The sequence below is a fragment of the Coregonus lavaretus genome (genome assembly GCF_964263955.1).
Source record: "Coregonus lavaretus genome assembly, chromosome: 3".
Classification (NCBI taxonomy): Eukaryota; Metazoa; Chordata; class Actinopteri; order Salmoniformes; family Salmonidae; genus Coregonus; species Coregonus lavaretus.
Window position 1 is genome coordinate 46,517,039 of NC_139990.1, and position 14,284 is coordinate 46,531,322.

Below are 14,284 nucleotides of genomic sequence, written 5' to 3' on the forward strand. Positions count from 1 at the left end.
CAAAGCCTCCTTCACTCATGCTGCCAAACATGCCCTCGTAAAACTGACTATCCTACCGATCCTTGACTTCGGCGATGTCATTTACAAAATAGCCTCCAACACTCTACTCAGCAAATTGGATGTAGTCTATCACAGTGCCATCCGTTCTGTCACCAAAGCCCCATATACTACCCACCACTGTGACCTGTACGCTCTTGTTGGCTGGTCCTCACTACATATTTGTCGCCAAACCCACTGGCTCCAGGCCATCTATAAATCACTGCTAGGCAAATCCCCGCCTTATCTTAGCTCATTGGTCACCATAGCAACACCCACCCGTAGTATGCGCTCCAGCAGGTATATCTCACTGGTCATCCCCATAGCCAACACCTCCTTTGGTCGCCATTCCTTCCAGTTCTCTGCTGCCAATGACTGGAACGATTTGCAAAAATCTCTGAAGCTGGAGACTCTTATCTCCCTCACTAACTTTAGCATCAGTTGTCAGAGCACCTTACCGATCACTGCACCTGTACACAGCCCATCTGAAATTAGCCCACCCAACTACCTCATCCCCATATTGTTATTTATTTTGCTCATTTGCACCCCAGTATCTCTATTTGCACATCATCTCTTGCACATCTATCATTCCAGTGTTAATACTAATTGTAATTATTTTGCACTATGGCCTATTTATTGCCTTACCTCCATATCTTGCTACATTTGCACACACTGTATATATATATTTTCTGTTGTATTTTTGACTTTATGTTTTGTTTTACCCCATATGTAACTCTATGTTGTTGTTTTTATCGCACTGCTTTGCTTTATCTAGGCCAGGTCGCAGTTGTAAATGAGAACTTGTTCTCAACTGGCTTACCTGGTTAAATAAAGGTGAAATAAAATAAAATAAATAAATGGGACCACGCAGCTGTCATACCGTTCAGGACGGAGACGCGTTCTGTCTCCTAGAGATGAATGTACTTTGGTGCAAAAAGTGCAAATCAATCCCAGAACAACAATAAAGGTCCTTGTGAAGATGCTGGAGGAAACAGGTACAAAAGTATCTATATCTACAGTAAAACAAGTCCTATATCGATATAACCTGAAAGGCCGCTCAGCAAGGAAGAAGCCACTGCTCCAAAACCGCCATAAAAAAGCCAGACTACGGTTTGCAACTGCACATGGGGACAAAGATCGTACTTTTTGGAGAAATGTCCTCTGGTCTGATGAAACAAAAATAGAACTGTTTGGCCATAATGACCATCGTTATGTTTGGAAGAAAAAGGGGGGAAACTTGCAAGCCGAAGAACACCATCCCAACCGTGAAGCACAGGGGTGGCAGCATCATGCTGTGGGGGTGCTTTGCTGCAGGAGGGACTGGTGCACTTCACAAAATAGATGGCGTCATGAGGAAGGAAAATATGTGGATATATTGAAGCAACATCTCAAGACATCAGTTAGGAAGTTAAAGCTTGGTCGCAAATGGGTCTTCCAAATGGACAGTGACCCCAAGCATACTTCCAAAGTTGTGGCAAAATGGCTTAAGGACAACAAAGTCAAGGTATTGGAGTGGCCATCACAAAGCCCTGACCTCAATCCTATAGAAAATGTGTGGACAGAACTGAAAAAGTGTGTGCGAGCAAGGAGGCCTACAAACCTGACTCAGTTACACCAGCTCTGTCAGGAGGAATGAGCCAAAATTCACCCAATTTATTGTGGGAAGCTTGTGGAAGGCTACCCGAAACGTTTGACCCAAGTTAAACAATTTAAAGGCAATGCTACCAAATACTAATTGAGTGTATGTAAACTTCTGACCCACTGGGAATGTGATGAAATAAATAAAAGCTGAAATAAATCATTATCTCTACTATTATTCTGACATTTCACATTCTTAAAGTAAAGTGCTGATCATAACTGACCTAAGAGAGGGAATTTTTACTAGGATTAAATGTCAGGAATTGTGAAAAACTGAGTTTAAATGTATTTGGCTAAGGTGTATGTAAACTTCCGACTTCAACTGTACAGTGAAGGAAAAAAGTATTTGATCCCCTGCTGATTTTGTACGTTTGTCCACTGACAAAGACATGATCAGTCTATAATTTGAATGGTATGTTTATGTGAACAGTGAGAGACAGAATAACAACAACAAAATCCAGATTTTCTATGGGATTAAGGTCTGGAGACTGGCTAGGCCACTCCAGGACCTTAATGTGCTTCTTCTTGAGCCACTCCTTTGTTGCCTTGGCCGTGTGTTTTGGGTCATTGTCATGCTGGAATACCCATCACGACCCATTTTCAATGCCCTGGCTGAGGGAAGAAGGTTCTCACCCAAGATTTGACGGTACATGGCCCCGTCCATCGTCCCTTTGATGCGGTGAAGTTGTCCTGTCCCCTTAGCAGAAAAACACCCCCAAAGCATAATGTTTCCACCTCCATGTTTGACGGTGGGGATGGTGTTCTTGGGGTCATAGGCAGCATTCCTCCTCCTCCAAACACGGCGAGTTGAGTTGATGCAGAGAATTTTGGTCCTCTGTAGCTCAATTGGTAGAGCATGGCGCTTGTAACGCCAGGGTAGTGGGCTCGATCCACGGGACCACCCATACGTAAAAATGTATGCACACATGACTGTAAGTCGCTTTGGATAAAAGTGTCTGCTAAATGGCATGTTATTATGCCAAAGAGCTCGATTTTGGTCTCATCTGACCACAACACTTTCACCCAGTTCTCCTCTGAATCATTCAGATGTTCATTGGCAAACTTCAGACGGCCCTGTATATGTGCTTTCTTGAGCAGGGGGACCTTGCGGCGCTGCAGGATTTCAGTCCTTCACGGAGTAGTGTGTAACATTTACATTTACGTCATTTAGCAGACGCTTTTATCCAGAGCGACTTACAAATTGGTGCATTCACCTTATAGCCAGTGGGATAACCACTTTACAATATGTATTTATTTATTTTGGGGGGGGGGGGGTGGGGGGGTGGGGTAAGGGGGTGTAGAAGGATTACTTTATCCTATCCCAGGTATTCCTTAAAGAGGTGGGGTTTCAAGTGTCTCCGGAAGGTGGTGAGTGACTCCGCTGTCCTGGCGTCGTGAGGGAGCTTGTTCCACCCTGGGGGACACCAGTGGTGAGAGCATGTGGTGCGGAGACAGATTCTCGCCACGCCACTTGGTAGGAGCGACCGGTCAGGTAGGACGCAATCCAAGAGTGAGCCGCGCCGGAGATGCCCAGCTCGGAGAGGGTGGAGAGGAGGATCTGATGGTTCACAGTATCAAAGGCAGCAGACAGGTCTAGAAGGACAAGAGCAGAGGAGAGAGAGTTAGCTTTAGTAGTGCGGAGAGCCTCCGTGACACAGAGAAGAGCAGTCTCAGTTGAATGACCAGTCTTGAAACCTGACTGGTTTGGATCAAGAAGGTCATTCTGAGAGAGATAGCAAGAGAGTTGGCTAAAGACGGCACGCTCAAGAGTTTTGGAGAGAAAAGAAAGAAGGGATACTGGTCTGTAGTTGTTGACATCAGAGGGATCGAGTGTTGGTTTTTTGAGAAGGGGTGCAACTCTCGCTCTCTTGAAGACGGAAGGGACATAGCCAGCGGTCAAGGATGAGTTGATGAGCGAGGTGAGGTAAGGAAGAAGGTCACCGGAGATGGTCTGGAGAAGAGAGGAGGGGATAGGGTCAAGCGGGCAGGTTGTTGGGCGGCCGGCCGTCACAAGTCGCAAGATTTTATCTGGAGAGAGAGGGGAGAAAGAAGTGAAAGCATAGGGTAGGGCAGTGTGAGCGGGACCAGCAGTGTCATTTGACTTAACAAACGAGGATCGGATGTCGTCAACCTTCTTTTCAAAATGGTTGACGAAGTCATCCACAGAGAGGGAGGAGGGGGGGAGGGGGAGGAGGACCAATTGTTACCAATTGTTTTCTCGGTGACTATGGTCCCAGCTGCCTTGAGATCATTGACAAGATCCTCCCGTGTAGTTCTGGGCTGATTCCTCACCGTTCTCATGATCATTGCAACTTTTCGAGGTGAGATCTTGCATGGAGCCCCAGGCCGAGGGAGATTGACAGTTATTTTATGTTTCTTCCATTTGCGAATAATCGCACCAACTGTTGTCACCTTCTCACCAAGCTGCTTGGCGATGGTCTTGTAGCCCATTCCAGCCTTGTGTAGGTCTACAATCTTGTCCCTGACATCCTTGGAGAGCTCTTTGGTCTTGGCCATGGTGGAGAGTTTGGAATCTGATTGATTGATTGCTTCTGTGGACAGGTGTCTTTTTATACAGGTAACAAGCTGAGATTAGGAGCACTCCCTTTAAGAGTGTGCTCCTAATCTCAGCTCGTTACCTGTATAAAAGACACCTGGGAGCCAGAAATCTTTCTGATTGAGAGGGGGTCAAATACTTATTTCCCTCATTAAAATTCAAATCAATTTATAACATTTTTGACATGCGAGAATTGTAACAGAATGCAGAAAACGTAGGACAATAATATAGACAAAAAATTTAGAATCTCATCTTGCCCTCTAGAATTAAATTGAAATACATGTACTGAAACACATCTTCTACAATAAAATAGGTATTTGAGCCAATGAACTAACTACCCTATTAATGACCCGATCCACGTCTTTTTCAGCGTGTTAATGTTTGAAGGGAAGAAGTTCCTCTTGGGGTAATAAAACAACTGAAGATTGGGAGACTGATTTTGAGCGATTTTCGTACACATTCAAATGATTTTGGTATATTCTTTTAATCATTTGGTTGTTAGATTGTATATTTTTATCACTATTTCAGATCATTCATTTGTTACAATTCAAAAGAAAGAACATCCTCTGAATACATTTATTTCCTTATAATATTTCCTTGACACTCCCTCCAAAGTAGCCTTGACCAATTAGAAAACAATGTCTGACTTCTCTATAGTGAGTGACTGACTAAAGGTGTTCTTTGGCATGTTCCTTCCATCTAGAGCTGATGGAATGTTCATCGTGTATAAATGCAGTTCTAAGAGGAAGCAGTAGACTAGAAGGATCTGGCAGAGACAGAGAGATACAAACCTTTCACAGGTTTTCAAACAAATCTCAAGATATCACTGTGGGTATGTACACAACTAGCTAAATATAAAATGTGCACTTGTATTTAATGCATGATACTGGTGAGGGAAATGCTATGAAGTTAATACTCATCATCTCTTGGTACATGGGCACAAACACTTTGGCCCTATTGCATGTAAATGTACATTTAATTTATCTGACATCATTTTTATTTGACAGTAGCTTAGCACTGCAAGAGTGATTGTAGTAAACAAGAGTAGGTTCTACTTTTTAAAGCTGTTTTATAACATTTCACATTCAAGAATGATTTGTTTGTTAAGTCACATTTCACAATTCAAAAAGTTATTTTATTTTCCTTTCTAGGAAACACTGGTTGACCTGACAGGTAAAATGCCTTAGTTGTTTTTGTGAACTACTATGAAAAACATTATTAACAAAATTATTTCAAGTTTTACCATTTAAAGTGAAATTGACTGAAATGAAAGGTCTTAAGTATTGATGTCTCCCTTTTGCAGAATGTTCTCAATCCTGTTTGTCACAGTCTTCTTGGCCAGCTGCTTGGCAATGCGTGAGTAATACAAATACAATTCTGAATTATAATTATTCAATAATAGCTTTTGTGCTTACACCAACTTGTCTTTTTCAGTTACACTTAGGAGTTCTTCTTTGAGACAAAAGCTGATGTATTAAAGCATTGCAGAATGTACTTTAGTTAATTAATCTACACTTTATTCATAATATAAAGATCTTTCAGAAATATGTTAGTAAAATTTTAATTATGTATATATAAATATGTATTATTAATATAGTAAATATAGTAAACATATTGCCCATATTATTTTAGCCATCAAAGAACCGTACTCGTATTCCTCTGCGGTGGGTCTGGGCACTGGCACCCCATTTGCCTCCTCCGGTGAGGGACGCATCACAGCGGTCAGAGTGTGGGAGAACAACAACAACTACTACTACTACTACTACTACAACAACAACGCCTACATCAACGGGTGAGCAGACCCTGACCCAGGAACAGACACCACCGTCTCAGTCCAACTACACTACCCAACAGCCACACTCTTTCTTTCTTTCTTTCTTTCTGTATTTATTTATTGTGTTTATTACATATTCAGTACATGACAAAACAATAGTGTTATCATATCTAACCCAGAGTACAATTGAAAATGTCAGTCCTTGATATTCTCTGACACTACCTGCTGTCTCCGTCTGAATATGCCTTATCAAAACACAACCAACGTGAAAAGCTTCCTCTGTTTTAGGTTCCAGCTGAGATACAGCAACACCTGGTCTCCTGTATTCGGTCGCGAAGTGGGGGAAAAGCAGGAGATGGAGCTGTTTAAGGATGAGGCCATCGTCGAGGTGTCTGGGAAGTACAACCCAGGAGACTACATCTGCTACCTGGTGTTCACCACCAACACGGGGCGCACTCTGGTGGCCGGCCTGCCTAACCAAGTCTCCTTCAACTTCTACCCAGCCAACATGGGCAATGAGCTGAGGCTGCTCAGCGGTCGCTTCAACGGTGCCGGGATCACTTCCATCGGAGCCCACTGGGGATTGGTGTACATGCACAGTAAATTTTGAAGTGTTAAAGTAACACTTAAAGAGTTAAATTTAACACTATTTCTGAGTGTATATGGTCCCACCCTGAAATAGTGTTAATTTGACTCTTTTCATAGTGTTAACATTTTAGAGTTAAATTAACTCTAAATAGAGTAAAAATTTAACACTCGCTTACACTGAATAGTGTTATTTTAATTTTACACTAAAGGTTAAATAACACTGGAGAGTGTAAATATTACCCTTGGAAGAGTTAATCATTTACTCTTCTAAAATAACAAATCAACTCTGATTGAGTTTGATTCCAGTCCAGTTTAACACTGCATGGAGTTGACACTCAAGGTTAAAATAACTCTGATAAGTGTTGATGTTACACACTATTGTGTTGATAATTGACTATCTTGCAGTGAAAAACAAGCTCAAATAGAGTCAAATTCTAACACCGTATAGTGTCACGGAAATAAATCTCAGCAGTATTCATTTTACACTTTTTTAGTGTCAAATTACACCAAATACTCCATTAAGTGAGTAAAAATCACAACTTACCACAAAATAATGCATTTCAAATTTTTATTAACAGCTCAACTATGTCAGGCTAAAATATATTAAGAATACAAATCCCTTTTTAAAACATTGACCTTAGGTTTCCATAAAATGGCAATAGGGAACAACATACAAGGAGGAATCTGTCGTTCCATACTTCATTTGAACATCAAAAGGTTTAAAGTAACACAGTTCAGTAATGTTGATCACCTTTTGAACCCTGTCTGGATGCATCCTGACCTTAAAGGCATAGTAATGGTAATCAAAACACACTGTTTCCATCAGTTTTCCACAGAGCAATACACAGTCATCTTTCACAGCAATAATTTTGATTTTACAAAATACAGGCATCTCAAATGCTACCTCAGTACAGATAATGAAGTCACGGCGGTACTCTGTACCATGATGTTTGATCCACTTGGCAGAAAACACACTGGTAGACAATACAGACCCACATTTTAAAGCAATCTCGGGACCTTCTTTGAGCTCACTAAGTGTTACCATCTTCCCCGAACCTAAAGTTAATCTTTCCTTGCTAAAGGACTCTCGATACATTGCCATACAACTTTGGTGCTTTTTGGCTAATGTTTTTGTTACATTTTTAAAGCTTTTTAATTGCTTCTTAAAAAAATTATGTTTAGCTTCATAACGCATGCACCACATGTGCAGAACTGGGCCGATGTTTTTTATATTACGAGGGTAATGAATCATGAAGTGATGCTTTGGTAAGAGATTGATTGCAGGAAACAACTGCTTGAAGAGCTGATGATGATCAATGATTAAATGTTTGAGGTAAATGGTCATGCCTTCTGTAAGGACTGGGGAAAATACAATGTTAACAATGTGTAGAAGCAAAAGTAGAAGATGCCAGTGCTGGTCATCTGACTGTATTAAATCACCAAATAGCAAAGGCATATTACGTAATAAGCACCAAGACTGTATAGCATTCAACCCCAAATCATTACTTCCATCAAACAACTTTACTCTAGGTGGACGGTTTCGCTGCTGATTGTATCCATAGTCAAAAGCATGTATTCTACCAGCCAGTTGTTCAGCATTTAGGAAGTTTTCCTTAATGTACTGCAGGACAAGTTTGACTTCAAACTGAGCAACTCCTTCTAAAATATCGTGCATTATATCTACAGAAAAATTGTTGGCTGTATTAAAATACTGTAGTGAATTCAGCAGACAAATGCGTTTGACACCATAGATATGAGGTAGTGTAGGATCTGTTTGTAAAGTTTGACAGTGCAGTTTGTGCATCTCGATAGTTCGTAGTACAACTTTTGGATCATCTTCACAGAACACAGTTTGAAAACAATCTTTCTCAAGGAGACAGAAACGACAACAATACCTTGCCCCAAATGACTCCACAAAGCCAAATAAACCATGCAACCCAAGATTATCACCAGTGACCTGAACTATGGTACCGTGAATCACATCTTTCAATCTGGGAACTTTAAGTCCCTCTGTCTCGAGTACTTTAAGATCACTGACAAGTGGCTCAAGTATCAAATTAAAACCATAACGCTTGATGTCCTGCGCATGGAAAAGAGCACCCAAATGAATATTTATCAATGATGAATTAAAGATTGGGGGAAAATTCCTTAATGTAAAGTATATAGCACCTAATTTGTGTATACCCTTTTTAGACCCCAAGGGGTTTGCTGTTTCAAAGTCGTCATAAAATAGCTGGATCTGTATGGCATCTTTTTCTATAGAGAATAAGGGACTTTTTTTAAAATAGGCGGCATCTCTCAAGTCTGCATACACACCTTCCTTGGGCATGTGCCTGGGCTTGAACATGTCTGCAAGTTCTGGGTTTTGAAAAATGGCCTTTAGTGTTTCTAAAATAGGAATATATGCAAACTTGTCAGTTACAACGACCTGATCGTATGTCCCAGTTGTTTTGTTTCTTCTGCTGTCAAATCTTGTGCCAAGCACCTTTTCAACAGGTTCTACGATTCCCCATTTCTCTTTGAAGTGTTTATTTCGTTTAGCTTCTGAATTTAAGGGTGTGAAAGGGTTTTCCAACTTTTGCAAAGATTGTTCTATTCTGTTCTTATTTTCAGTTTCCTGTGGAGATAAGCACTGCAAAGCTGCATCTGTAGCTTGACTTTGAATCTCAAAAAACACTTCTTCCATGGAGGAAACAAAACTATTTACAGTAGATTGACTTAATCCAGCTGCTTTTAGTTGTGCAACAGCAGAGGCACACATATCTAGAGTGCTCCTGTTGGACTTTTTCAACAGAGTAGATGTGGCTACCTCGTGTTCATTAACTGTCCGTGACGTTGTAGCTGTCTCCTCTACATTAGTGGTCACTGCCTCTCCAATGCTGCTTAAATAAACATCAGGGTCAACCTGTTGGTCAATATACTCAGTGTGTTTTGTGTTTAAATGTTTCCTAAAACCAGAAAACGTACCAAACGCACAGCCACATCCAGTCTGAGCACATTTAAGCCGGAGATTTTTTCCAGGCAAGTAACCGTGAACTAATCGTAAATGCCTAACAAGCATATTTGAACTCGATAACTCAGCCTGACAAACAAAACACTTCATGTTCGAGGAGAAACTTCAAGCACTAATGAAGTAACCTCGCCCTGATTTCAGCAACACGAGGGCTCTCTTTGACCTTGCCAGCATCGATGCTGTACACTGTAGTTTGGATGAAAGTGTACATGTTGTGGAGCATGGTGTTGTAGGATGTGCCAAACACAAAATGTGCCTTAAATAGTTCGTCAAAAGCAACAAGAGAAGAGGTTGACCTGCAAGGTATGGCATTCTTGTCGATAATGATGAAGAACTGGTGGATTGCATTCTTCTTAACTCCAACAGCTAGGAGATAGGGCTGAGCGCTAGTAGTGATGGCATCGAGATGCTCTTGAATGTTTGTTCCGGTCTGCGAAGACAAATGAGGGAAAACTGTAGTTAATGGCCAAGTAGTTGTAGAATATGCAGAAAGAGCCAATACACTACTCTTATTGAATATGAATATTGAATGAATACTTGTAGCCTAATATTAGGTGTTCATACCACAAATTAGAAAAAATACAAACCTTCTTGAATACCACAAGATGTTTCTCTGCTTGGGATGCGGAAACCTTTCCTGGTCTCTTCCGACCCTGAGCGGAGGGTGGAATCAGGTGTATAAGCAGTAAAACCGATGACAGATCACTGTCCCAACCTGTAACAACACAAGTTCAATGTTAACACACTTCAGTTACGTTGTTTTCTTTACAAAAGACCCCCCAGACAGACAGCAGTTCTACATCACAAGAAGTTCTCTAACTAAAACATCCACAGGGCTGAGTCAAATCTCAAAAGTTTTGTTCAATATACTGCTACAGAACGTACTCGTAAATCTTTCACAGATCCAGCTTCTTAGTATTATGTTGATATTTAAATGTTTACACATAATGTTGATATTGCAATACAACACAAAAGGTAGGCTTACAAGCATCTTACCAAAGTCAACATCCAATTCAGTGCCATCCTCAGGAGGATCAGCTGCCAGCAAGAGTTCTTCAAGCTCACTTGTGGATGGAAGCTTTCTGCATTGTTTGATGATCTTTTTCTTGAACGTGACCGGCCACCTTTCCAGAAGCTTGCTTGAGGTATCCTCTCCGAACATTAGAACAAAATCCTGTTCAACCTGGAGTGGGGTGGTGTTGGTGACAATTTCAGTTATTTGACAGCCAATCAAATTGTATTGCGTGCTAGTTTAGCTAGCTAGTATCACTACAATGTCTTACAAAACAATTCACTTGTCATAGTATTTTCAAAATAACATAATTACCAAGCTTTTGACGTCTTTAAAACGTGGAAACTCAGACAGTATGTTGCTTGACTGCTGGGGGTCGAGGATCATTTTGCGGCGATACACAAACGTCAGTTCCATTTTCTTCTTGATTGTGTCTGCATCAGCAGAATGTTTCATCAGTGAGATTGCTTTGTTGCACTCATCATCAGTCAGGGCAGTCTCTGGAACAAACTGGGATTCTCGTCTGACAGTCGGTCCTCCAGACATGTCTTCACCAGTTGATCCTTTGGCTGATTCTACACAACACGGGAAAATTTCAATCATGTCAAAAGTTTTAGTAGCCTGGCTAACTTTTAAAGGAAGTACTCCACTGTAAAATATACTTTTTGAGCTGTAAACTAAATGATATGAATGATATGTTTGATGCTAGGGAGTGTGGCAAGCTGGTTTAGCCAAGGCCAAATGGGAAGAAGGCCAAATTACAGGTGTTGGCCATCTGAGGGGCAGAGGACAGCAAAGGGGGGGGGTGGTTACATGATATATATGAATGTATATGGAGCGTGATAAAAAGGTGACCTTGAAATTGTGGCGTTAATGGCGACGCAAGGAAAAAATTTGGGTGCACCTACATTTTGTGCTGGTGCACATAAATAAAAAAGTTAGGCGCACAAGTGCAACCAAGACAAAAAGTTAGTGTGGAGCCCTGCATCAATGCTGGTGTTAATATTGACATTATTTCTTCACAATTTATGAAATCTGCAGTTTGTGGGTTGAAAAATGTATGAAAATGCCATCTACTGGTTTAAATCACCCTAAAGTTTGCAAGGCCAGTTTGCCAGGGGTTGCCTCGACCAGTCAGTGTCGAGGCAACCCCCCCTTATGTCACAGTCCTTTGTAGGTCTCTGATGCATATTTTCTTTAAATTTGCTAAGAGGGAGGGAGCTAGCAGAATTGAAGGATGTAGTTACACATTATACTATATGTCTGAGAAATAGTGCAACAAATGCAATTATTGATCTAGCAACTGTTTTGTTCCATACATTTTCCAGTATTACCTCCGAATGATGATCGCCTGTCTTTGGCGGTGCCTCTCTGAATAGTTTTAATCCTCCAGGCCAAGTACCCAGTTCCACTCTCGCCATCATAATAATGCTCCTTGAAGGATGAAAGGATAACAAAAATGGATACTTCATTGAAAACAACATGGTCTGGTAGGATTCAAAAACTTCCAATAATATTTAACATTACAACTATTACTGTGTGCAACTCACATAGCCATTCTTAGAGAATGGGTCACTGAGGTACGGGAATAAGGTCACTATTCCTTTGGCATACATTTCTTTCACCTGTCTGGGTGGAGATGTACTGCAAAATTGAAGAAGAAAGGATTGTGCAGTCATATTCACTTAGATTCAGATTTAGATTTACAGATTGAGAACACAAGGACTATTAACAAATTACCCATTCATTTCTGTCATGTCAGCTGCCAGCATGTTCACCATTTTGCGTCTTGTTTCATCCGTCAAGGACTTGGTTCGGTTGTATTCATTTATTATACGTTCCCCACCGGTTTTGTTGGTAAGAGCTGATTCCACCAACTTAAAACAAAATGCATAACAATTCTGCATGTTATGTCCACTGCAAATAAACTGGAAATAAACTAATATGATGTCAGAGGATGTCCCGATCCAATCTCAAAGATTGCAAGTGCTACAAAAATCCAATGAAAAAGCCAATAATGGTAAGAAACTCCCTCCAGACAGCGACAATAACTTGAATGTACTCGAAGTGTGCACTGTATTATCAATAAATAAATAAAAGTATCTGATCAGGACTCAATATCAGCAGATACTTTTTTTAATCGGATAGGGCGCTTAAAAAAACTTGATCGGGACATCCCTAATCAGGACTTCAAAAATGTTTTGAAACCATGTAATTTACAATGTATATTAATGTAATTTTAATTCTCTGAGAACAGATTCAAGAACAGAATTTAAAATGTCAGAATTGTCTTACTTGCTTGGCTTCTGTATCCAGCCTCTGGCGTTTTCTGGAGGGGCTATCTGAAATAATGACTGTATCCTCAGAGTCCAAGGTATCAAGGGATGATGGTTGGGATTGCTCAGAAGAGGCCACCATGGAGACAGATTCTAACCATGATTTTTAGAAGAAAAAGAATTATATATAGTTCCCTCATAATCTAAGACACTTATTTAATAGACACCATGAACTTCATAAAACAAAGAAATAACGTATTCATTAATTAGTCTAATTAACTGAAACAAACCTGAGTCATATTTGATGGTTAGCACCCCAGTTGAGGGATCCTTTATAATATCCTCAAAAACATCATCATCCAATTCAGTCCCTGAACTGTCAACAATTTTCACACCTTCTGTTACAGCTGGGACACCAAACTTTGCAAATGCTAGAAAAAACAGGGATAAAAGCTTGTGTAAACAAAAGTAAATCATTATTTATATAATAATTTCACTGTGTACACCTACCTTACCCTATAAAATAGGTTTTAAACAAACACTATTAAGTGATTAAAATGTTTTTTTTTGTAGCATCATAACTATACCTTAAGCAATGCATCCACAATTAAAGTGTAGTTACCAAGGGCAAAACAGAAGAAATTTAGACGTACAAAAATGGACCAGTTCCAAAAACCTGAGAACTTAACATGTCCCATCATTTTAGGAATATTCCAGTATATCAATTTTAAACAGCTAAATTCAGACAGTTATTACTAACATTGTCAAATTCTTACCTGCAATCAAAAAGTCTTTCAGATTTGGCTCAGTTATTCTGACAAATTTTTGGACATCTCCAAGTTTAGCTTTAAGCAGCATGCTCCCTGCAAATAGTATCAGTACAATTTCTCACAGTTAAAAAGTTGATGGTCTTATTTTAGCAGTATTTCCTCAAATATAAGAAAAAATATTGTTTCAAGCCACCAAAGTGCTGAGAAATGATCAGCACTTTTGCAGAAATGGCCAGTTAAATTGAAGTTACTGTCAAACACATTAAAAAGGATAACGTCTGATTTTCATCCTTGTAACATTAATGTTACCGCCTTGCCCGCACAATTACTGCAATTGTTGGGTCTTGGTATATTATAGAGTGTGGTCTAGACCTACTCTGTCTGTAAAGTGTCTTGAGATAACTCTTGTTATGATTTGACAATATAAATAACATTGAATTGAATAATGTTAGCTAAACGTTACACCATAAGTGTGTGCTAAGATAGTGCTTAAGTATTTTAACAGTACTGCTGCTGCTTTGAAACCCGAAAGTCATTTTGTATAATATCCAGGAAAAAAATAAAGGCACACCGCTTAAGCAGTGTCCAAGGTTAATGTCTACCCGCCGTTAACATAATAA

The 14,284-nt window shown here is 40.1% G+C and overlaps 2 protein-coding genes across 2 annotated transcripts; one reads left to right on the forward strand and one right to left on the reverse strand.

Annotated features, from left to right (window-relative positions):
- Positions 1-5,021: 5,021 nt before the first annotated feature.
- Positions 5,022-6,615, forward strand: LOC311107532 (zymogen granule membrane protein 16-like; the record flags this gene model as incomplete). The annotated part of the gene is made up of 5 exons (XM_084150040.1): positions 5,022-5,063; positions 5,383-5,404; positions 5,535-5,587; positions 5,864-6,023; positions 6,294-6,615. The coding sequence occupies exons 3-5, from the start codon at positions 5,536-5,538 to the stop codon at positions 6,613-6,615; spliced, it is 534 nt and encodes a 177-aa protein (XP_084006166.1). The 5' UTR covers positions 5,022-5,063; positions 5,383-5,404; position 5,535.
- A 3,693-nt stretch (positions 6,616-10,308) lies between these two features.
- LOC311107543 (uncharacterized protein) lies at positions 10,309-14,284 on the reverse strand (the record flags this gene model as incomplete). Its single annotated transcript, XM_084150050.1, has 8 exons — positions 13,671-14,284; positions 13,185-13,325; positions 12,914-13,047; positions 12,359-12,495; positions 12,169-12,262; positions 11,953-12,052; positions 10,971-11,193; positions 10,309-10,321 (listed from the first exon to the last, which is right to left on the reverse strand). The coding sequence occupies exons 1-8, from the start codon at positions 13,750-13,752 to the stop codon at positions 10,309-10,311; spliced, it is 924 nt and encodes a 307-aa protein (XP_084006176.1). The 5' UTR covers positions 13,753-14,284.